The sequence below is a fragment of the Leucopleurus acutus genome (genome assembly GCF_964270905.1).
Source record: "Leucopleurus acutus genome assembly, chromosome: X".
Lineage (NCBI taxonomy): Eukaryota > Metazoa > Chordata > Mammalia > Artiodactyla > Delphinidae > Leucopleurus > Leucopleurus acutus.
In genome coordinates, this window is record NC_139148.1 from 99350907 (window position 1) to 99377096 (window position 26190).

Below are 26190 nucleotides of genomic sequence, written 5' to 3' on the forward strand. Positions count from 1 at the left end.
CTTTCTTCCCCACAGTGTTTTTTTGCTTTTTTTAAAAAATTTCACTTCCAAGATGATTATTAATAATGGCTTTTAAGTATTTCTATGAGTGATACTGATTCCGATAGTTTGAAATTTAGTTCTGAATATAGAGTGGAGATCCTATTTAGGGTCAATTATTTTCAAGTGCTCACACTATTTTTGATGATGGATGCTATATGACAGGTGACATATGTTGACATATGGGCACAGATTTCATAGGCATCAATTAAATATAATGCTCAGGATATGAGTTTTGCTTAGTTGAAATTCCACATTAACTGAAGTTATTCTGCAATATCTTGTGTACTATTAAGAACTATATGAAAAAAAAGAACTATATGAAAACTAATATTTGTCCCCTTTTTTGCCTTAGCAAACACAGTTACTGTTAGTGATGCCTGAAGATCTTACAGAACTTTAGAGAGAGCATGAAAAGATTTGTGATTTATGTTGCAGAAAGAAGTGAGAGATTGGTCTGAATGTGTATTTACTGATCCTGAACTTATTTCTGTGACTTAATCTGTAATTTTCTCTTCATGCTTGAGACAATTTCAGGTTAATCAATACTTTTCTCTACACAAAATTTTATATATATTTATATATATACACAAACACAAATACATATATACATACGTACACACATATAAATGTGTATATATATTCTTATTATGTTACTACATGATCAAACATAGTTTCTATAAGAATCACAAATTCTCATTAAAAATTAATCAATTACTCTCAGTTATCCCATGTGATTTTTAAATTTATTTTATAAAACACAAGTCCTCCCAAATTTGAATACTTGAACTCACATATATTTTTGTGTTTGTGTTCACACAATCATGAGAATTCCGTTATGAAAGATTGGTGGAATCTGAGAGGTATGCAGATCAGTGTTCAATTAGAGTTGTTTTTGTTTGTTTGTTTCTTATTAATTTCTTATCCGAGGCTTTAAGAGATTTTGCATCCCCTCCCCTTTTTGTAGAATTACTCACAGAACATTTCTCATACTGTAGTTAAGGGGATGATTTGGGGATAAATTTTTGTGTAGGTAGCACTAAGAGAACTCACAAGTGAGAGTTGAGGGATAAGAAGTGAGAAAAAATTAAATTTGTAGCTTGACTGACTAGAATAAGAGTGCTGTTGAATAAGATGGGAAACATAGGGAGGTGCAATTTTTTCTGGTAAAATTTTATTTCCAAATTTCTAAAAGGAACTAGAAAACATTAAAAAAGATTACTGACAAATTTTTATCATATTCCTTGAAAATACTTACAAATTAAACAAAAGCGATGACCTTTCAATATTCCATGTTCTCAAGCTATTCAACTCTCTCTTTCTCCCTTTCTCTCTCCCTTTCTCTCTCTCCCCACCCACAAACATACACAACTAAATTTTTCTCATTGACAGCCCACTACTTGCAAACTTAACATCACAATCTTGACTCTCATAATAGCTTGTGATCCCCAAAAAGAATACAGTTACATGTTTGGTATGAGAAGAGAGTATAATCAAAATCCAAAAAAAAGAAGATATAGAGAAGGCAACATGAAAAACAGAGAGGTTTACCTACTCTATTCCCAGTTAAGAATTGCTATGCAGAAAAACCAAGGGGTCTCTATGTTAATCATTAGAATTCACTCTGGGTATTTCTTCAATATCAATGTAAAAATTCATAGTGACACGTTTTACTCCGTGTAAAGATATTATTTCCACAAGGAGCACAGCAGCGATCCTCAGCAAATTTGCATCCAGTCTACTCTTGGCCAACATTTTAGCACACTGAATATAGTGAGGGCTAAGTGGTGAATAATCTCTTATGTAAATATTTGGTGGGGTTTTGCATTGCAACCAATAACTCCTTCAAAAATAGCCTACAGAAATCAAAGGTACTCACTCTGAAATTCTTTGATGTTTGTAGAGTGTTCATGTTTCCTTCCTAATTCCTCTGAAGATGCACTGTCAGTTCTTAATCAATAAATGAAACTAAATTTTGTTTTTCAATCATCGAGTGCAACTGACCTTTTGTTTGCAATTTTCAACATTATCCCATGTGCCCTGACTGCAGCATATTATCTGTTGGATACTAACTAGTTGGTTCATAGGGTTATTGCTATATTTAATTAGGTAAACTTAATCAACTCATTTATTTTGGTATAAACCTGTGGCTACCCTCTGGATAATATTGTTGGTTAATGCAAAAGTATAAAGAAAGCTATCTATGAAAAAGCAGATTGCTTCACTGGAAAAAAAAGTTAGAAATGTTGTACAAAATATGTTCACTTTATAAAAATGCTTAAAACTTGTTTTAGTTTTTCATTGCTCTATAAGATGAAACCTTTTTACTTTATACATGCTACTTAATTATTAGATCACAAACTTTCCCCCAATAGTTTGCAAATTAAGAAGCATTTATTCTTAATTTCTTTTTCAAAACACTGCTTTGTACTCCAGCAGGGGGAGATTTAGTAGAAGCCCCATATAAAGAAAGTATATACAAGAAATTTTAGAAAAATTATGATGGTTGTATATTGGTAAATAAATGAAAAATCTATTCTCCTTGCCATTTTTTATCACTTATATAATATGCTTGCTTGTTTGCTAAATTTAGTATTGATTATTTCTTATCACTTAATAAATATATTTACTTTTATTTAATCAAAGGTTATTAAAGTTATTTAAACTTTTAACTAACTCTCTTTTTCTTTTTTCTCTCCCCAGAAAGGATGGCATAATGAATCCAGTCTGTTAAATTTCCTCTTCTCAATTTTAAACTTTGGTTGCTTAAGACTGAAGCAATTATGGTGAACCTGAGGAAGGCAGTGCACTCGTTCCTGTAAGGATGTTATTACCTATTATTTTTTTAAAATAACTTTTCATAGTAGTTTGCTCAAAAATGTTAAAAAGGTTTTTATATGATTATTCAGCTATATTTGCCTCAATCTGTATAAATGACTTGCATTCCAATAGACTAATATTACTGGTGTTTTCTATTCAAAAACAATAAATGGGAAAAAAACCAATAACTTGAACTCCAATTAAACACAACCACTCATATGTTCAAACAAGTAATATCATTCAAAAATAATTCTGATACTTGTGGTTGCTTTCTATATGGTTAAAATGTAGAAATAAGAAAGGTTCTTTCCTCTTCCTTCCTGCATGAACTAAACAGCCAAGAGAATAAATGTCTTTACAAGTCTCTGATTCTATGAAAAATAGTTAAGGTTGCAAAAGAATGAGCAAGAGGTCAGGGAATAGGGGCTGGAGGATGTAGCTGGACAGGATGTAGCCTTGAAACAATGAACCAGTAGTTAAAGTCAATAGAACATAACATAAAAGTGATAAGGAAAGCATTGAATTCAAGCACTAAGCAATTCAAAACATGATCTAATCCAGGTATATCTTCTTTTTAACTTAGTAAAAGGTTGGGTTGCTTTCTTCTAAACCTACTCTTTGAGGAATGGGGGCATGGAAAACAAGATCCAGGGCTCTGTAAACTCTGATCAGTACAACTGAGAAGCCTTGAATCACCTTGCTCCTGCACAATCTCCTCTGTGATTTCTATAAAAGTGCTCACTGAGGAAACAGTTTACAGAGCAGTGTAGATATAAAGTACATCAACACTGGATCCTCTGCAATATGCACCATTATAGTCCATCTTAGATGTCATTGTACATTGTAGTGATGATAGTCTCAAGGATACGTGGTTCCAAGAAAACTAGAGCAGAGAGGAAAAGGAAAGGGTGAAGGACAGTGATAAAGAAGGGAAAAAAAGAGCCAGGTCTGGGAAAATGAAAGGACAACTTAGTATATAGGCCTTGATCCATATACCAAATGCAGGGCTACCTTAAAGAGTACCAAATTATTCTGCTATGGAATTAAAGAATTCACATAGAATTTTTTCCATTACATTAAGAGAAACAAGGGATCATTCATCTCTTCTAATAATGCCCATTGTCATATGCCATGCAAAAACTCAGTAGATTTAAAATGTACTCAGACTTTTAAATCAAATTATAATTTTGTTTATCGACTAAAAATGTCAGATATTTTCATTCAAAACTTAGTAGCAATTAATAAGTTATTTCAATTGTTCAGATAGAAATTGTGATTTTTGTGCATGTATTTTATGAGACTTCTGTGGGCTTAATAGCAATCAGCATAAGCTTTAGAAACAAGACCTAGATTACTCCTCTTCTGTAAAAGGACTGTATATTTTTCACTGAACAAGTAAATGTTACAAATTAGGTTTAATTAGAATACAGCCAATTCTTGATTATAATACTGTAGAAAATAGGACTGACTGCAGTAAAAATCATAATAATTTGCTCATAAGTAGTGCTCAATAAGAATTTATTAAATTGAATTGAATTGAAACCAGGAAACTGAAGTAAAAACTCTGTCAGGATTTTTCCCAACACCATTATTTTATTTAATAATTCACAAAAGATATAGTTAGATTCTACAAGCTTCCTCAATAATTCAGTATTTGTTTCATGGACTCTTTAATAAAAAGTAAAAATATATTTGACCAGCAGAGGTAGGCAAGATGAATGTTTTAAGTGGTTTTGTACCCCAAAGTTCTAAGATACTCAAATCATAAAATTCATAATTGGACATAGTTTTTCGTGTACTTTTGTTATATACAATTTTATTTTGTATTCTTCTACTATTTTTACAGAAATGTGAAAGGATTTAGATGTTTTCACAATTTACTGAGAAAATTTGAAGTTGCATTGCATATCCTGTTAGGACCATATTATCTAGGCTTAAGAATAAATATATTTGTGATTCTGCAACTGAAAATTGAAGATGCAGCATATCACTGTGAGCATAAAGTCTTGTGGGACTACTTGAAATGATCATCAACTAATTTAAACCAGAATTTTTTTTTAATTTCAGAACATGTTTTTCAACAGCTAGGCCAGAAAAGACCTTGGATTTAAAATTACTATCTGAGCCAGTTCTGCATAAATAAGTACCTTCTTAAAATAAAACCAGGACTTAAATTCTTGACAAATTTTGAAGTACATTTAGGGTATAGCTACCACAAAATACTTTTGTTTAACTTTGAAGGCAGAAAGAAGGTAAGCTCCAACATTTACTGAGGGCCTATTACGACAAAGGTATTATTTTGAGACTTTACATGTATCATTTAATTTTCACAACAATAATGTGATCATCCTCATTGTAAAGATGAGGAAATTGATCTTCTGAGAGGTTAAGTGACTGGTCAAAAAAAATCATTTAGGTCAGGTAGCCAGGACATTAGCCACATGCCAAATACAACAAATACAGTGACAGAGTAATCAAAGCTGAAAGCAAATACCTTGCTTCTATTTATTTGGTCCTTTATTTCAATAATTTCTATTCACTTTAATCACAAATTAATTATGATACAGATTTTTTGAATCACATATTATTTTAGCTTATTTTTTATGTCTCAGGAAAAAAGAATACATCCAGCATTGGAAAGAATTTAATGATTACTTCTCATGATTTGAAGAAAATTATTATGTATGTCTCCCACCGACATGATGCTTAGGATATCAGGCAGCTTTGACTAATGAGGAAGTAGTTTTAAGCTAAATGTCCGAAGTACTAGTTTTCACCCCTTGTAGAATGAGAAAGTCAAAATATTTTCATGATTTCTTCATTACGTTAAAATACATAAAGTATATTAACAAGATATTAAGAGAAATAATTTTTAAACGTGGTAGAAAATTATTATAATATTTTACTTAAGTTTAAATAAGGCCAATAATTTTTCAGGTTCAGTGTTCCAGTTCTGGTTCAGAAAGTATGGTGTGTGTGTGTGTGTGTGTGTGTGTGTGTGTGTGTGTGTGTGTGTGTGTATAATATTATAGATACAATTATGATAATCATAATCATCTAGTGTTACTACTGCAAGTTTCTCTGATGATTGATAATAAGTGATAGTCAATTTAATCACATATATTTTCCCTGTAGAAATAATATTTTTAGCTCAAAGAACAAGTGAATGAGATAATGAAATCAAAACTTTTACATGGAGAACTCATAGACTCTGGATTTTGTAATGTCATGTGTTCCATCCCCCATGCAATTTTCTTGCATAGAGAATTGGTTAGCACATATTGTACCAGTAGAGGAAATTTTCTTCTCTATAAATAATATCAGGGTTTAACAACTAGTACATATAGTATAGTTGTTGCTTAGTATTCATTAAATAACTATTACTGAACATAGAATACACATAAGACAGTCATTCACAGATAATAATTCTTGCTTTTAAGCAGGAAATATTGAATATACTTATTCTTGTTTATCTTATTAAGGAAAATAAATATTAGTTTCATGAGACAATTTATGGACTTACATTAATGTATGAAACCTGAATAAATCTCATATCACCATCAGGGGAAATTAATTTGGAATGTTCAAAACATAACCACGTCTGTCTCTTTTGCATTAGTCTGCCACTTGGCCTGAAATTCCTACCAGTAAAAATCTACATAAGTACCATCATGAGAGGTGTACATTTTAAATGACTTAAGAGATTTCTTTTCCAGCATAGGAAAGTAGCAAACCCACAGGAGTTAATTATCACCACAAATCATTTTCTAACCTAGAACAACACCAGAAAACATAGGACAGAAATGGGGAGAGTGTCAGGTAGAAGGAAAATTTACAGGACAGATATTAAGAAATTATGGGCCAGCATAAAGTCACTCAGCAAGTCAAACAATACTGTGGTTTCAGATTGAGTATAGAGAGTAAAAGTCTAAAACACAGGCTTTGAATTCAACGGGACTTGAGTACGGACCCTGCCCCTGCTACTTACTGCCTATATTTCCTTGAGAAAGTTACTTAACTTCTCTGAACCTCAGTCTCTCCTTATACATAATAGATATAAATCAGTACTGACTTCATGAGGATGTTATATGAGATCAAATGAGATTACACATATATATTTCAGTAAACTAAGTGCCTGACTCATATTAAGCATTCAATAAAAGTATTTGGGGGAGAGAAAGAAGAGATACTGAAGTTTAATTGAGAGTAGAAATGATGATGATGATGATAATGATTGTTAAAGGAAAAGCAGTTGATTTATGTAAGTAATTTATTAGGTACAAGCAATATAATATATACCTGATTATTTTTTTCTTAATTTTCAGTGTGCACCTGATTGGCCTATTGGTTTGGCAATGTGATATTTCTGTGAGCCCAGTAGCAGCCATAGTAACTGACATTTTCAATACCTCCGATGGTGGACGCTTCAAATTCCCAGACGGGGTACAAAACTGGCCAGCACTTTCAATCGTCATAATAATAATCTTGACAATAGGTGGCAACATTCTCGTTATCATGGCAGTAAGCTTGGAAAAGAAACTGCACAATGCCACCAATTATTTCTTAATGTCCCTAGCCATTGCTGATATGCTAGTGGGACTACTTGTCATGCCACTGTCTCTGCTTGCAATCCTTTATGGTAAGTACAAATTTATTAGTATTTTGATCTCAGATCATGTCATAAATCTGTGGCAGGTATCGTAAAAAATCAGAAAGTTAATTATTCTACTTGTATCATTTGGAAAATAAACAGAAAAGAAAATTGTGTGACAGAAGAAATTGGATGTGTGTATATTTATTAAATAAATCAGTAGCAGACTCTTGAAAAAGCAAAACAAATGTTTTATAATATATTAAAATCATATATAGATACTCTATTGCTCAGTGTCATTTGTAAACAATGACAATTGCCTTCCAATATACAGATTGTGACAGTGAAAGAAACATGTGCCTACCCCTATGTTCTGGGCAGTACACATACCTAGTACCAGCTTTTATACAAAGAAGATGAAAGAAGTTCATCATCTTCATTTTTTTTTAACATCTTTATTGGAGTATAATTGATTTACAATGGTGTGTTAGTTTCTGCTGTATAACAAAGTGAATCAGATATATGTATAATATATCCCCATATCCCCTCCCTCTTGTGTCTCCCTCCCACTCTCCCTATCCCACCCCTCGGTCAAAAAGCACCGAGCTGATCTCCCTGTGCTATGCAGCTGCTTCCCACTAGCTTTCTATTTTACATGTGGTAGGTATATACATGTAAAATAGATAGTTATCTATTTTACATGTATATATGTCAATGCTACTCTCACTTCGCCCCAGCTTACCCTTCTCCCTCACTGTGTCCTCAAGTCCATTCACTACATCTGTGTCTTTATTCCTGTCCTGCCCCTAGGTTCATCAGAACTTTTTGTTTTTTTAGATTCCATATATATGTGTTAGGATACAGTATTTGTTTTTCTCTTTCTGACTTACTTCACTCTGTATGACAGACTCTAGGTCCATTCAACTCACTACAAATAACTCAATTTTGTTCCTTTTATGGCTGCGTAATATTCCATTGTATATATGTGTCACATCTTTATCCATTCATCTGTTGATGGATACTTAGGTTACTTCCATGTCCTGGCTATTGTAAATAGAACTGCATGAACATTGTGGTACATGACACTTTTTTGAATTATGGTTTTCTCAGGGTATACGCCCAGTAGTGGGATTGCTGGGTCATATGCTAGTTCTATTTTTAGATTTTTAAGGAACCCCCATACTGTTCTCCACAGTGGCTGTATCAATTTACATTCCCACCAACAGTGCAAGAGTGTTCCCTTTTATCCACACCCTCTCCAGCATTTATTGTTTCTAGATTTTTTGATGATGGCCATTCTGACTGGTATGAGGTGATACCTCATTGTAGTTTTGACTTACATTTCTCTAATGATTAGTAATGCTGAGCATCCTTGCATGTGTTTGTTGGTAATCTGTATACCTTCTTTGGAGAAATGTCTATTTACATCTTCTGCCCATTTTTGGATTGGGTTGTTTTTTGATATTGAGCTGCATGAGCTGACTGTATATTTTGGAGATTAATCCTTTGTCAGTTGCTTCACCTGCAAATATTTTCTCCCATTCTGACAGTTGCCTTTTCATCTTGTTTATGGTTTCCTTTGCTGTGCAAAAGCTTTTAGGTTTCCTTAGGTCCCATTAGTATATTTTTGTTTATATTTCCATTTCTCAATGGATCTTGCTGTGATTTATGTCATAGAGTGTTCTGCCTAATGTTTTCCTCTAGAGTTTTATAGTGTCTGTCCTTACATTTAGGTCTTTAATCCATTTTGAGTTTATTTTTGTATACGGTCTTAGTAAGTGTTCTAATATCATTCTTTAACATGTAGCTGTCCAGTTTTCCCAGTGCCACTTATTGAAGACACTGTCTTTTCTCCATTGTATATTCTTGCCTCCTTTAACAAAGATAAGGCGGCCATATGTGCATGGGTTTATCTCTGGGAGGTCTATCCTGTTCCATTGATCTATATTTCTGTTTTTGTGCCAGTACCATACTGTCTTGATTACTGTAGCTTTGTAGTATAGTCTGAAGTGCGGGAGACTGATTCCTCCAGCTCCGTTTTTCTTTCCCAAGATTGCTTTGGCTATTAGGGGTCTTTTGTGTTTCCATACAAATTGTAAAATTTTTGTTCCAGTTCTGTGAAAAATGCCATTGGTAATTTGATAGGGATTGCACTGAATCTGTAGATTGCTTTGGGTAGTATGGTCATTTTCACAATGTTGATTCTTCCAATCCAAGAACATGGTATATTTCTCCATTTGTTTGTATCATCTTTGATTTTTTCATCAGTGTCTTATACTTTTCTGCATACAGGTCTTTTGCCTCCTTAGGTAGGTTTATTCCTAGGTATTTTATTCTTTTTGTTGCAAGAGTAAATGTGAGTGTTTCCCTCTTTTTCTCTTTCAGATTTTTCATCATTAGTGTATAGGAAGGCAACAGATTTCTGTGCATTAATTTTGTATCCTGCTACTTTACCAAATTCATTGATTAGCTCTAGTAGTTTTCTGGTAGCATCTTAGGATTCTCTATGTATAGTATCATTTAAACTGCAAACAGTGACAGTTTTACTTCTTTTCCAACTTGGATTCCTTTTATTTCTTTTTCTTCTCTGAGTGTTGTGGCTAAAACTTCCAAAACTATGATGAATAATAGCAGTGAGAGCAGGCAACCTTGTCTTGTTCCTGATCTTAGAGGAAATGGTTTCAGTTTTTCACCTTTGAGAACAATGTTGGCTGTGGGTTTGTCATATATGGGCTTTATTCTGTTAAGGTAAGTTCCCTCTATGTCTACTTTCTGGAGAGTTTTTATCATAAATGGGTGTTGAATTTTGTCAAAAGCTTTTTCTGCATCTACAGAGATTATCATATGGTTTTTATCCTTCAATTTGTTAATACGGTATATCACATTGATTGAATTGTGTATAATGAAGAATCCTTGCATTCCTGGGATAAACTCCACTTGATCGTGGTGTATGATCCTTTTAATGTGCTGTTGGATTCTTTTTGCTAGTATTTTGTTGAGGATTTTTGCATCTATATTTATCAGTGATGTTGACCTGTAGCTTTCATTTTTTATGGCATCTTTGTCTGGTTTTGGTATCAGGGTGATGGTGGCCTCATACAATGAGTTTGGGAGTGTTCCTTCCTCCGCAACTTTTTGGAAGAGTCTGAGAAGTAGGTGTTCACTCTTATCTAAAGGCTTGATAGAATTCTCCTGTGAAGCCATCTGGTCCTGGGCTTTTGTTTGTTGGAAGATTTTTTTTTTTTTTTTTTTTTGCGTTATGCAGGCCTCTCACTGTTGTGGCCTCTCCCATTGCGGAGCAATGGCTCCGGACGCGCAGGCTCAGCGGCCATGGCTCACGGGCGCAGCCGCTCCGCGGCATGTGGGATCTTCCCGGACCGGGGCACGAACCCCTGTCCCCTGCATCGGCAGGCAGACTCTCAACCACTGCGCCACCAGGGAAGCCCTGTTGGAAGATTTTTAATCAGTCTCAATTTCAGTGCTTGTGATTGGTCTGTTTATATTTTCTGTTTCTTCCTGGTTCAGTCTCAGAATGTTGTGTTTTTCTAAGAATTTTTCCATTTCTTCCAGGTTGTGCATTTTTTGGCATATAATTGCTTGTAGCAATCTCTCATGATCCTTTATATTTCTGCAGTGTCAGTTTTTACTTCTCCTTTTTCATTTCTAATTCTGTTGATTTGAGTCTTCTCCCATTTTTTCTTGACGAGTCTGGTTAATTGTTTATCAGTTTTGTTTATCTTCTCAAAGAACAAGCTTTTGGTTTTATTGATCTTTACTATTGCTTCCTTCATTTCTTTTACATTTATTTCTGATTTGATCTTTATGATTTCTTTCCTCCTGCTAACTTTGGAGTTTTTTGTTCTTCTTTCTCTAATTGCTTTAGGTGTAAGGTTAGGTTGTTTATTTGAGATGTTTCTTGTTTCTTGAGGTAGGACTGTATTGCTATAAACATTCCTCTTAGAACTGCTTTGCTGTATCTCATAGGTTTTGGGTCACTGTGTTTTCATTGTCATTTGTTTCTAGGTATTTTTTGATTTCTTCCCTGATTTCTTCAGTGATCTCTTGGTTATTTAGTAGCATACTGTTTAGACTCCACGTGTTTGTATTTTTTACAGTTTTTTCCCTGTAATTTATATCTAGTGTCATAGCGTTGTGGTTGGAAAAGATGCTTGATATGATCTCAGTTTTCTTAAATTAAACAAGGCTTGATTTGTGACCCAAGATATAATCTTTCCTGGAGAATGTTCCATAAGCACTTGAGAAGAAAGTATATTCTGTTGTTTTTGGATGGAATGTCCTATAAATATCAATTAAGTCTATCTTGTTTAATGTGTCATTTAAAGCTTGTGCTTCCTTATTTATTTTCATTTTGGATAATCTGTCCATTGATGAAAGTGGGGTGTTAAAGTCCCCTACTATTATTGTGTTACTGTTGATTTCCCATTTTATGGCTTTTAGCATTGCCTTATGAATTGAGGTACTCCTATGTTGGGTGCATAAATATTTACAATTCTATATCTTCTTGGATTGATCCCTTGATCATTATGTAGTGTCCTTCTTTGTCTCTTGTAATAGTCTTTATTTTAAGGTCTATTTTTTTCTGATATGAGAAATGCTAAGCCAGCTTTCTTTTGATTTCCATTTGCATGGAATATCTTTTTCCATCACCTCATTTTCAGTCTGTATGTGTCCCGAGGTCTGAAGTGGGTCTCTTGTAGACAGCATATATACGGGTTTTGTTTTTGTATGCATTCAGCCAGTCTGAGTCTTTTGGTTGGGGCATTTAATCCATTTACATTTAAGGTAGTTATCAATATGTGTGTTCCTATTACCATTTTCTTAATTGTTTTGGGTTTGTTTTTGTAGGTCTTTTCCTTCTCTTGTGTTTCCTGCCTAGAGAAATTCCTTTAGCATTTGTTGTAAAGCCAATTTGGTGGTGCTGAATTCTCTTAACTTTTGCTTGTCTTTAATGATTTTAATTTCTCCATCAATTCTAAATGAGATCCTTGGTGGGTAGAGTAATCTTGGTTGTAGGTTTTTCCCTTTCGTCACTTTAACTATGGCCTGCCACTCCTTTCTGGCTTGCAGAGTTTCTGCTGAAAGTTCAGCTGTTAACCTTATGGGAATTCTCCTGTATATTATTTGTTGCTTTTCCCTTGCTGCTTTGAAAATTTTTTCTTTGTACTTAATTTTTGATAGTTTGATTAATATGTGTCTTGGCATGTTTCTCCTTGGATTTATCCTGTATGGGATTCTCTGTGCTTCCTGGATGTGATTGACTGTTTCCTTTCCCATGTCAGGGAAGTTTTCAACTATAATCTCTTCAAATATTTTCTCAGTCCCTTTTTTTCTCTTTTCTTCTGGAACCCTTATGATTTGAATGTTGTTGCCTTTAATATTGTCCCAGAAGTCTCTGAGACTATCCTCAATTCTTTTCATTCTTTTTTCTTTATTCTGCTCTGCAGTAGTTATTTCCACTTTTTTATCTTCCAGGTCACTTATCCGTTCTTCTGCCTCATTTATTCTGCTATTGATTCCTTCTAGAGAATTTTTAATTTCATTTACTATGTTGTTCATCATTGTTTCATCTTTAGTTCTTGTAGGTCCTTGTTAAACGTTGCTTGTATTTTCTCCATTCTATTTCCAAGACTTTGGATCATCTTTACTATCATTACTCTGAATTCTTTTTCAGGTAGACTGCCTATTTCCTCTTCATTTGTTTGGTCTATTGGGTTTTTACCTTGCTCCTTCATGCTGCATATTTCTCTGTCTTCTCATTTTGTTTAAAATACTGTGTTTGGGGTCTCTTTTTTGCAGGCTCCAGGTTCATAGTTCCCACTGTTTTTGTTGTCTGCGCCCAGTGGGTGAGGTTGTTTCAGTGGCTTGTGTAGGCTTCCTGGTGGAGGGGACTGGTGCCTGTGTTCTGGTGGGTGGGGCTGGATCTTGTCTTTCTGGTGGTCAGGGCTGCATCTGGCAGTGTGTTTTGGGGTGTCTGTGAACTTAGTATGATTTTAGGCAGCCTCTTTGCTAATGGGTGTGGTTGTGTTCCTGTCTTGCTAGTTTTTTGGCATGGCGCATAAAGCACTGGAGCTTGCTGGCCCTTGGGGTGAGCTGGGTCTTAGTGTTGAGATGGAGACCTCTGGGAGAACTCTCACCAACTGATATTATGTGGGGCTGGGACATCTCTGGTGGTCCAATGCCCTGAACTCGGCTGTCCCCCCTCAGAGGCTCAGGCCTGACACCAGGCCAGACCACCAAGACCCTGTCAGACACATAGCTCAGAAGAAAAGGGAGAAAAAAAGAAAAAAATGAATAAATAAATAAATAAATAATTATTAAAATAAAATAATTTAAAAAAAGAGAGCAACCTAACCACTAAACAAATCCACCAATGATAACAAGCACTCAGAACTATACTACGATAAACATAAGAAATCAGAAACAAATCAGTCACAGCCAGCAAACCCGAAGTCTACAATTGCTCCCAAAGTCCACCGCCTCAATTTTGGGATGATTCATTGTCCATTCAGGTATTCCACAGATGCAGGGTACATCAAGTTGATTGTGGAGATTTAATCCATTGCTCCTGAGGTTGTACAGAGAAATTTCCCTTTCTCTTCTTTGTTCGCACAGCTCCTGGGGTTTAGCTTTGGTTTTGGCTCCACCTCTGCATGTAGGTCGCCCTCAGCATCTGTTCTGGCCCAGACAGGATGGGGTTAAAGCAGCAGCCTATTAGGGGGCTCTGGCTCACTCATGCCGGGGGGTGGGAGGGGTACAGTAGTTATAATTGGAATGTGGGGCAAGCCTGTGGCAGCAGAGGCTGACATGACGTTGCAACAGCCTGAGGCATACCGTGTGTTCTCCCAGGGAAGTTCTCCTTGGATCAGAGGACCCTGGCAGTGGTGGGCTGCACAGGCTCCCAGGGGGCTATGGATAGTGACCTGTGTTTGTACACAGGATTCTTGTTCGCTGCAGCAGCAGCATTAACGTTTCATGCTGGTCTCTGGGGTCCAAGCTGATACCCATGGCTTGCACCTGTCTCTGGAGCTCGTTTAGGTGGTGCTCTGCCTTCTGTGGGCAGAAAGGGAAAGAATCCCCTCTCCTCGCACATCCTGAAACAATGGTCTCTTGCCTCTTAGGCAGGTCCAGACTTTTTCCCGGACTCCCTCCCGGCTAGCTGTGGTGGACTAGCCCCCTTCAGGCTGTCTTCATGCAGCAAACCCCTGTCCTCTCCCTGGGATCTGACCTCCTAAACCTGAGCCTCAGCTCCCAGCCCCCACCCACCCCAGCAGGTGAGCAGACAAGCCTCTCAGTCTGGTATATGTTGGTCAGCACCGATCCTCTGTGCAGGAATCTCTCCACTTTGTCCTCTGCACCCCTGTTGCTGTGCTCTCCTCCATGGCTCCAAAGCTTCCCCCTGCCCACCCCCTGTGTCTCCCAGTGAAGGGGCTTCCTAGTGTGTGGAAGCTTTTCCTCCTTCACAGCTCCCTCCCAGAGGTGCAGGTCCCATCCCTATTCTTTTGTCTCTGTTTTTTCTTTTTTCTTTTGCCCTACGCAGGTACACGGGGAGTTTCTTGCCTTTTGGGAAGTCTGAGGTCTTCTGCCAGCGTTCAGTAGGTGTTCTGTAGGAGGTGTTCCACATCTAGCTGTATTTTTGATGTATTTGTGGGGAGGAAGGTGATCTTCTCATCTTACTCCTCTGCCATCTTGAAGGTCCCCAAGGCTCATCATCTTTAAAAACATATTTTAAGTAATCTTCCTAAATATTGACAAACTAAGTGCTTGGCACATAATAAGCACTCAATAACAGCTATTCTTCTTCCTAGAGTCTATAATTCATGTTTTTAAAAGGAGACAGTGATAAAAATTTTTTCTTTTGATTTTCTGCCATATCTTTGCCATATTCGTTTTAACCTAACTTTTGTTTCTAGCTAATATTTATTAAGAACAATCAAAACCACTTATACTACACTGCAAAGTTTCTTTCCTAGGGAGTTGGAGAACCCAGTTTGAATTTCATTGCCGATATGCTCATCTCACAAGGCAGTGAAATAGACTCCCTTCTCCCTGGAGTGTATAATGGAATTAGACTGGAAGGACTAATACTGAAAGTGTATCTAGTTCTCAAGTCCTAAAAGAAGATTACTGCATCTAGAAAATAATCTCTCATGGAACTTACAAATTAATTATCCTGTTCTAAATACACAGTGGTAATAGATTGTCTCAATAGGCATTTTATAAATAGTGTTCTCAGGAAATATGCTTTCCTTATATTTACTGAGTTTGAATGATGCATTAATTTCAAAGTATAAGTATTTTACCTTCTCTGTGAGCATTTTACCACACTATAGCTCCAAATTATGTAAGAAAAGGTCACTGGAATGAATATGCTTTAGAAGGTATACTTCGTCTTGTGGTGTCTATTTCATTTTGCCAGTTTCTCCCTTAAAAATATATGAGTGGTCAAAAAATGGCATCAGCCTAAATCCAAATGTCCTAACACATCCATCACCACACCCCCAAGCAATAAAGAACAACAAAACAAAACAAATAAAACTACACAATACCACCACCTAATTTGGAGAACATTCAAATTCCAAATAATCTGTAAGCAGAAAATAAATAAGAGATCACAATGAGCTTTCTATTAGGCTCCCACCATGTGCTGTTGTGAAGAGGAAGGGCAGTCCAGTAAATACTAGATGAAAGAGAGAGGAGGAAAGCTAGTAGGAAGCCTAAGATTGATCTAAAATCATCATAAGAAAGAAAGTCTACCCCAAGTATGAAAATTCTGAGAAACTTCTCTGGAAGCTCATCCTTTAGAGAATTGACTTAGAAGTGTACATAGGACTCAAGAAAGCAGTGTTGGAGAGGAACTCTTTGGAGGTAGAAAAGGGTTAAAAGGGAGAGGTGACTTTTGAAAAAAAATGCACAGTGAAGGGAAAAAGAAACAAGAGGGGAAATTTCATCAACTTACAAGACAAAAAAATGTCAACATGTAAGAACCCATCAACCCTCCCCCCACTGCCCTCCACTTTACCCCAAAAGTCCTCCAATAAAGAAATCATACTTTGTTACATGAAGAGAAAAGGGTGCTCCAGAGCTTGGAATCTTGGAAACTACCCACAAACCACTAGCCATGGAAACCACCCACAAACTGCTAGCCATGTTCATACAAATTCAAAGATGCAACCAACTTTCATCTATACCAAGCTACTATAAAAAGAAAGCAGAACATGAGAATAAAAAAAGCCATTTGATGAAAGTTCCCACAAATAAAGAATGATCAAAAAACAAAAAAGCTGTAACAAAATACTTCAAGATAAACTAAATTTTCTCAAACATTTAAAGATATATCTATAAAAAAAACACCTTGAAGTAGAAATCTAAAAACTAAGAAAAGAAATGGATAAAAAAATTGGTCAACATAAAGCAAAAGTTGATTGAACCCAGGAGAATAAAATAGGAGAAAAAGATAAAATCATATTGGAATGAACATTAAATTAAAAGTGCCTAAAGAAGAATAGATTAATATGAAAACTTAATAAGGGGCACTAAAGAAAAACACGGAAACAACAGAAAGAATGAAAATGAGATGGAGAAAGAAGTAAAAGAGGTCAAAAAGAAAGTGTTTGAGATGGAAGACCATCAAATAAAAGAGCCAATGTGTGTATAATGAGAATCCTTGAAAAGAAAAAAATATAATGGAACAGAATTAATATTTAGAACTATAATCCTGGAAAGTTTTCCAGAAATAAAAGAGGGTCTCAATGTACATATTGATAGGGCCAACCCAGTACCAAAAATTGACCTGGAACAGTCAACTCTGAGATATATCTGAGACATTAGGTGTTAAATAGAAAGAAAAATCTTCAGGCAAAAATAAGAAATAATTTACAAAAGCAAGAGAATTAGACTGGCTTCATAATTTTAAAAAATAACAAAACAAAGCAACACTGAAGCAATATTTTTATAAAAGTCAACCTCTTATATGATATTCTTTCAAAAGTAAATCTATAAAGACAGAAAACAGATCATTAGTTTCCAGGGTCTGAACATGCAATGCTGACTCCAAAGGGGCATTTACTTTGGTAGTATGGAACTGTTCTATATCTTGATGGTGGTAGTGGTTGTATATATATTTCTCAAAATTTTAAAAACTATATATTCTAGTATGCAGTTTTAAAAGGGTGAATTTTACTGTATGTAAGTTATACCTGAAATTTAAAAAAGAAAAATACTCAAATAAAGTTTCAAACCAAGATTTTATATCCAGACAAGTTGGCCATCAAGCTGTAAAAAGTTTAATATTTTTTAAACCCAGAGAATTCTGAACCCATAAGCCCTTCTTAAGAAATTGAATAATGGATAAGATTCATCTAACAAAGGGATGATTGGGAACTTTTCCTCAAAAAGATGGATCATGAGTGTTTAATATATTTAATTTTAGAGCTAAGACAGAAATAAAGGTGGTATAAGGGCATAAGAATACTGTCATATCTTATATGATATATATTATTTGTTATATAGTCTAACAACTTAGAAGCAATGCAACTAAAAATTGGGAAGAAAAGAGAAAGGGAAAGAGAAAGAAGAAAGTAGAATAATTTCATTGATTTTTCTATAAACAAAAGATGGGTGTTAATTTATATGACTCCAAAAAATGGCAAGCCAGAAAAACTAGATTTCATAAGAAAACAGAGGTCTAAGAGTATTAAACAGGATGTAAAGAAAACATGATATAAACATGATATAAGGTTAACCACTAGAACAAAAAGACAAACCTATCTAAAACCAAAAGAAATGCAATTAATAGAAGAGTAAAAAAAAAAAAAGTCAAGTAGAGGAAGAAACACAAGAAAATAAAACAATACTCTCAACATTATACCATGATACAATAACAGAGGTGAAAACAAACATACCAGTAATAGCAATACACTTGTATGAACCTAACTTACCATTAAAAATAAAAGATTTTCAAGTTGGCTTACAACAAATTACCCAACTATACTCTCTATATTTAGTGGAACTCATAACCCAGTGAATCACAATGGTTAAAATAAAGGGATGGGCAAAGGTATAGTAAGCAAATAGAAACACTAAGAAAACAGAAATTGTGATGTTGATATCTGACAAAGTAAATTTTAAATAAAAAATTAAAAAACCAGTAAGAGTAAAAAAAAAATGATGCTTTTTTTTCCCAAAAAGGATGCTTATTTATGATTAAAAGCTGTAATTAAGAAGTATACAGCAGTTAAGAATATCTATGCCCCCAATAACACAGCAATGCTCTTTTAAAAGCAAAAACTAAAGAACATGGAAGGATACATTTATGGATACATTCTACTAATGGGAGACTTTAAATATCATACTCAGTACAAAAAAATTGGACATGTAGGTCTTATGGATGTATATTAAACTTTATACCCTTATCATCGAAAGTATATTTTCTTCACGAGTTCATGGAACACTTACAAAAATTAATTATCCATTAGGCCACAAAGAAAATGTTAGAAAAGTAAAACTATTATGAAAAATACTTTCTGATAAGAACACAATAACGCTTGAAAGTATTAACAACAAAAGTTTAAAGACCATCTGATCTTGAAGTTATAACAAATTTTAAACAACTGTTGGTCAAAAGGACAAATGCAAACTGAAATTACAGACTACTTTAGAAATATGATAGAATACACACTACATATCAAAATCTATAGAAGATACTTAAGCAATGATCAAAGGAAAATTCATAGCCCTCATCACCTTTATAAGTAAAAATGAAGGTATACAAATGAATTAAATTCCTAGAAAGCAACCTTGAAAAAGAAGTGCAAAGTAACTCAAAAGAAAGCACAAAGAAACAAACTAAAGATAAAGCAGAAATTAATTAGGTAGAGAATAGAAAAACAATATACCTAATTAATAAATCAAAATCCTGCTTTTTTAAAAAGCAACTTTTAAACAAAATAAAAGCACTAGCTAACTGAAACAAGGAAAAAGGAAGAAACAAAAATATTCAAAATAAGAAATAACAAGGAAAATAACCATTGAAGCAAAGTAAATTTTAAAAATTAGATTACTTTGTAGGTTTATATGCAAATCAATTGAGAACATTAAAAAAAAACAGGTAGTTTCCCAGGGAAAATCAGGTTAGCAAAATTAACCTCGTTAGATATAGAAAGAAAGAGAACAATTTCAGTAGAAGAAATAAAGTTATCAAGGACCTACCACACACAAAAAAACATCAGATACAGATAGTTTCACTGGGGAATTCTTTAAAACGTTTGAAGACCAGATAGTTGTAATATTCCATAAATTGTTTAAGACCATTGAATAATTTTTTAAAAACCTTCCTAATTCTTATACAAAGCAAGCATAGGTTTAACACATAAACCAAATAAAGACAAAGCACAAAGAAGGAATATTATAGACTAACATCACTTATGACAAAAATTCTTTATAAACAACTGGCAAACAGAATCCAATGTCACATTAAAAAATATTATACGATGAACTGGGATTAATTCCAGTAACACTATGTTGGCCCAATATTAGGGAATCACTTAATAAAACATATTAATATATAATATCAACATTATTACTAATTAATATTTATTAATAGTTAAAGGTAAAAATATTATCAATATTGATACAATTATAATATTAACACAGCATTATATTTAGAACATTAACATTAAAATATAATTTTTAAAGTATGTGATTTAGCTCTAAAGACGTTGAGTGAAAAAGCCTTTATCCTAAAACATTCTAGAAAAGCTAGAGTTAATGGAAATAAACATGTGATAAATGGAATCTTTCTGATTTCTTTGAATTGGTTAACAAATAGTAGAAGATAATCTTCTCATGTACCTAACATATATCCAAAATTTGCATACCTGGAGTTCATTCTCAAAATGAAACAATTTTCTTATTTGTGTAAAGGTGGTACCACATTCCTAGATAAATGATGTACTAGGCTCTAGGACATTGGTACTTAGTGTTCACCGAAACCAGATGCCACTATCTTGTAGCTCTTTATCTGACTTCTGCCTGCAGGTGAGTTTTGTTTTACCCTAACCAATGATTTTTTTTTTTTTTTTTGCGGTACGCGGGCCTCTCACTGCTGTGGCCTCTCCCGTTGCGGAGCAAGGCTCCGGACGCGCAGGTTCAGCGGCCATGGCTCACGGGCCCAGCCGCTCCGCAGCATGTGGGATCTTCCCGGACCGGGGCACGAACCCGTGTCCCCTGCATCGGCAGGTGGACTCTCAACCACTGCGCCACTAGGGAAGCCCCTAACCAATGATTTTTGAACTTTGTAAATTGAATATCTTTTATTCAATTGTGTATGTGTTCCAACTTTGCTGTGTTTCTACTACTCCCCATTTTCTTACACCTCGCTGCCTTACTCACTGATTATAAACCTACCTGGTCCCTAAAAGCATTTAAGTTTGTGATAGGACTCACAGCTTGTGGGCACAAAAGAAACAACCTTGATATCAATACCCTAAATTCACTGGCTTGTTATCCCCATGTGCTAACAAAGTTACTCCAATCCCCTGGAAAGATACACACCTTCCCTCCAAATACTTCTAGAAGTCCCCAAGAGTTATCTCACATGTGATCATGAATAAATCAATTTGCATCACTCACTGTTGCAACCATTCTGGGCTTTCATCGAGCACGTATGTATCCACCGTCACCTGCCACCATTCACTATATATGCTGATAATCCAACATCTCTCACTGATCATCCATCATCGCCCACTGGGCATCCATCATCATTTGCTGGGCATCTGCTGAGTACCGCCCTGTCTGTTGGGAATCCACAATCTCCCACCAGGCATTGTGGTCTCTGCTGATGCTCTGCCATTTCACCACCCGTGACTTCCATGAGAATGCTGCTTTACCTGTCTTGGGTACTGTCACCTGGTATAGCCAAACCTACAAACCCTCAAGATACCACATGGTGCTGCATTTGCTTCAGTATTATATTTAGTGTTCCCTGAAAAAATTAGGAATATGTAGCACACTTTGTTATCTAAACATGGAAAAAGCAATGCTTGTCCTTGCCCTCTTCACAAAATCCCTCTGTAAAACAACTCTTTTTTCTTTTTTACTTACTGTAGTTTCCTCAGGGCTTACATTCTATAGGACTGATCTAGAGTATATTTGCTGATGCCTTAATTTCTGTCCTCAAGCATCCACATAAAAACTTCTCCCTGAAAGGCTAAGCAGTGATCTTCTCAGTCTTGTAACCCAGCATTTATCCCTGTATCTGGTATTTTTTAATGAATAAATGAAGGCTTCTTTCCCTCTTGCAAATTAATTCATGAGGTTAGATACTTGGGATAGCCCAGCTCCACACATCTAGAACTGTGAATCTTTACTTTTTGGTTTAAATGTCTACTCCCAATATCCCCTGTCCCAATCCACATAGTCATTTCACTACAGGCTCTTTATCCTGGGGCGAAAATTTTCTTTACCAAGTAAATTTTAATTCCAAGTATAAACGGGAAGAATGGCATTCAGTATATTTACAGAAAATTACAGTGACATATATTAAAGAACACAGTCCAGAGGTCCTGATTGTTGTTCTTACCTCTAGAGTCTGCTATCTCTAGTAATTCTTTGTACTTTCTTCTTTCCTCCTTAGAACAACTTTTGCAGATTACTTCTTTTATTCTCCAACAAATTCATAATGTAGTTTTAGTTAACATTCCAGTTCTACTTGCAAAAATCACTTCACTTACAGACAGATAGGCAGCACTAAGCTCACTAATAAGTAACACCTGAGTGCTGGCTCAGTGTTGGCCCCTATTCTAAGTGCTATACATTTACTATCCCCATTTAACAGGTAGGGAAATCAAAGCACCAAGAATTTAAATACTACCAATGATCTATTGCCAAGTTGGGAAAAATCCCCCTATATTTTCTACATTAACAGGAAACTCTCTTCTATCTTCTCAAGTTGGGTTTGGGTTTCCTGGTAGAGTACCCATTGCTGATGTTCTGAAGATTCACTTCATTTTATCCTTTACTTCTATTTGGCTAATCCCAAACACAATTCCTGATATAGGTATTTTTTGAGTTTGGAAAATCTCATTGTTTTTCATGGAAACGTTCACTGGCTTTATATCATGTTATGATGTGCCAATTCCTAGAAAGCTAAATTCTCAGCTCTTATTTCCAAAGACTCTTTCCCCTAATCCGGTATGTGTGATCCAAGAGCCTTTTAACTTGGTTCCATGATGATGTTAAAGAAGATGATGATAACAATAATTATTATAGCTAACTTTAATTGAGCACTGTATGGGAAGGAAAACTTGTCTGGGGTCCTGTAAATTAAATTGACAAAAGACAGTTTAACAGGAGAAAAGGTTTATTACTTATGCATACTGAGTTCTTCATAGAAAAGAAGTGAAAACCCAAAGAAGCAGTTAGACCCCAAGGGTGTATGTATCATTTTAACAAAGAGCAATAAATTGTGGAGAAGTGACAAGACAAAGGAAAAGCAGTTTGGGCTTCTAGGGGTGGTAAATTGTGGGAAGGTAAATATATGTGGGAAACTAATGGAAGATAAGGGTTACGTTTGTAAGGTTTGTTATGAAGCCTCAATCTTGTGTAGTATGGGGTGATAAGTGTGTCTCCAGTGATTGAGTCATTCTCCTCTTCCTGGTAGAGGTGGGGATGCGGACACCTTCACAAAGGGAAATTTATAACCTGACTTTAGGCAGAAACGGGGAGGGCCAGGAGCTTTTCCTATATTGGCTGTTTCTCATTTGCCTTCAGCTCAAAAGAATCCTTATGCCAAAGCAGCATATTTGGGGGATGGTATAGGTAGAACTTTACATTTTCGCCACTTCACAGATGAGGAAAACTAAAGCACACAATTTACCTGATTTTAGGGCCACGAAAGGCTAATATCCATTCTCACTTAGATCAATGACATTAAGGGCCCCATTCCCCCTGCTACTCAGACTGAAATTTTTGCCACTCATCCATGGAAATGTGGAACTTGCTATATCTTCCTGAAAAACCAAATGCTGATTCTTGCTTCTGTCTTGATACAGCTTTAGACACACAGAGTACCATAACTAAGAAAATAATCTCTTGTATATCCAGGAGTAATTTCTCCAAGCCCTACAATGATAACAATAGTTCACAGTTCTTTTACACATATCAGTGCTATACACCATTTTAGCTGATAGACACTCTTTTAGAAACATAGCTTTGCTCAAAGTAATTTCTGTTCAGTACATTTTAGATCTATTAACATTCCCTTCAGACGCAGAGTTTGAAGGCCCAGGTTTCAATGCCTTTGTTGCCATGTGATTAGAAAATAGAATTAAGGGGGTGTGGGGGAGGGGCATAATATATCTTCAAATAGTTGAAGGCTCTTCATGGCTCCAAAAGGTAAAACCAAAATAAATGGTAAAAGATACAGAAAGAAGCAGATTAGGGTTCATTAAAATGTTCTTTATCAATGAAAAGTTCTATCTTTCAAAGAAAGGAACCACTCCATTACCGAGGTTATATAAGGAACTTCTGCTTTGAATAGGAAGTTACACTAGATACTTTCTGTGTTTCCTCCTATGTTTTCAGATTGTATCATTAAGTTTCCTACTGATGTCACTTGGAATGAGTTACTTGGAGTCTGAAATTATCATTACGGAAGTAGAAGGAATGACAGGGAGATGAAAAGAAGAATTACTATTTCATACAACAGGGTTACATTTCACATGTGCTTTTAAGAGACCCTGGATGAAAAACCTACTCATTAATTATATATTATTTTAACAACTCAGAAAACATTTTACCTCTTGTTGCCATCTAAGTGAACATAAAAGAAAATTTGCTTAGAATGAATGGACTGTATATCCAAAACCCTCACTTTTAAACATTATGAGATGAATAAGAATAGACTACTTAGCCTTTACCTCAAAGGGCAGTAATTCAATCTTGAAAGCTGTCTTTCATATGTTAAATAGAATCGCTTACAACGATGAATCTGAATTGTTCTCATTTATATCTATGTGTTCCTAACACAGTGCTTGAACTGTGTAGTATCCGGGTTCTTGGACTAATTGTTAAAAGTTGATTTCTTTCTTTTCCTCCTTAGTCAAACTAAATTTCTATATTCTGCAAGTGCTAAAATTTGTTTCATGTTCCAAGTAAAAGATATCAGAAATATAAAATCTTTGCACTCTAATTTTCTTTTTTTTTTTTTTTTCTTTTTTTTTTTTTGCGGTACGTGGGCCTCTCACTGCTGTGGCCTCTCCCGTTGCGGAGCACAGGCTCCGGACGCGCAGGCTCAGCGGCCATGGCTCACGGGCCCAGCCGCTCCGCAGCATGTGGGATCCTCCCGGACCGGGGCACAAACCCTTGTCCCCGCATCGGCAGGCGGACCCTCAACCACTGTGCCACCAGGGAAGCCCTGCACTCTAATTTTTCTGCATTCAAAATATAGCAAATGCAAGCTACTCACCCATTATTCACATAACACTAAGTTCCAAAAATATACTTCATAAATTGTTTTTCCATGACTTGATGCCACTGTTTCTTTTTAATAAGAATATCACCAAGACAGTCAAGGTTAAATGAGATTTTTTTCTAGTATGGATCTTCTCACTGAGAAATATTTCATAAAATAGGTAGTGAAAGCAGAATTTTAATTATCAGCTTATGTATCTTTATTTTTATTCTTTAATTACATGGCAAGAGATATTTGAGGGTCTTTATGGAAGTATACAATTTCAAATGAGCCCAAACCATTGTAGATTATTTATCACTGTTTACTGTGTAATTATAAGATCAAAGCTACTGTGGATTTTTAACTCTATTCAGAATGAAGCAGGAAAGGAAGTATTCTGAATTAGTAGGTACACATGAGATAACTACATCAGGACACCTTCTGTAGAGCAAAAGTATTCCTTATTCTAGATCAAGATCACTTTGGAGCCCAAAAGAATTCACTAGCTAATTAAAAAAAAAGTTTCTCCTCAAAATTATGTAGCAAAAACCTTGAAGGGGAACTAAAAGAAAGGCATTTAATATTTATTAGGCACTTATTCATTTTTCTATTTTATTTTAACCCCATCTTATATACTCTCAGCTTAATATTTCCATATTTGTAGGCAGAAAGGACTTTTCTGAGTTTCCTATTTTAGGAACAAGTACAGAAGAGGAAGTTAAATGTGCGCTATTGGACTAATATAGATGAAGCTAACTTTCACGTATTTCATTTCAAATGGAAAATATACTCAAAACAGAGCACAGATAAATAATGAAAAGTAAAATCCTTATGTTCTTTGAAGTATTTCTCATGATGGGAGAGAATGAAGTCTCTAATTTTCAATTCCTCAAAAACCTAGGATTATAATCTCTGTATATACATGAATTTCACCAGTGGGTGGCATATAAACCATTGTAATCAACCAGGGTGTTCTCTAGGAGGGAAATTGGAGTAAAAAATAAAGATAATTATTTCAAAGATTTGAATTATATTTTGCTTAGTTACCAATAAAAAGGAAACGGTTTAATAGAAAAATTATACAAAAGCCGAACATGAATATAAGTTAATCATATACGTATTTGAATTTTGATAGTTTTATATCCTTAGCTCCAATTCTGCCTAAGAAATATTGTGTTTTAACTATATCTTTTTGATCAAATGACTCCAATAATGCCATATTAATATTGTGACTATGAGCAAATCAGTGGATATCTCTAAGAATTAGATT

General features: G+C 35.1%; 1 protein-coding gene across 2 annotated transcripts in view; it reads left to right on the forward strand.

Annotated features, from left to right (window-relative positions):
* Window positions 1-2822: 2822 nt before the first annotated feature.
* The window catches only part of HTR2C (5-hydroxytryptamine receptor 2C), a gene marked incomplete at both ends in the record, with an annotated part of 115743 nt that continues 92375 nt past the window's right edge, over window positions 2823-26190 (forward strand). For both annotated transcript variants that reach the window (XM_082864845.1, XM_082864846.1), the window contains 2 exons: window positions 2823-2857; window positions 7185-7498. In XM_082864845.1, coding sequence (XP_082720971.1) covers window positions 2823-2857; window positions 7185-7498 — 349 coding nt within the window. The remainder of the gene's footprint in view (window positions 2858-7184; window positions 7499-26190) is intronic.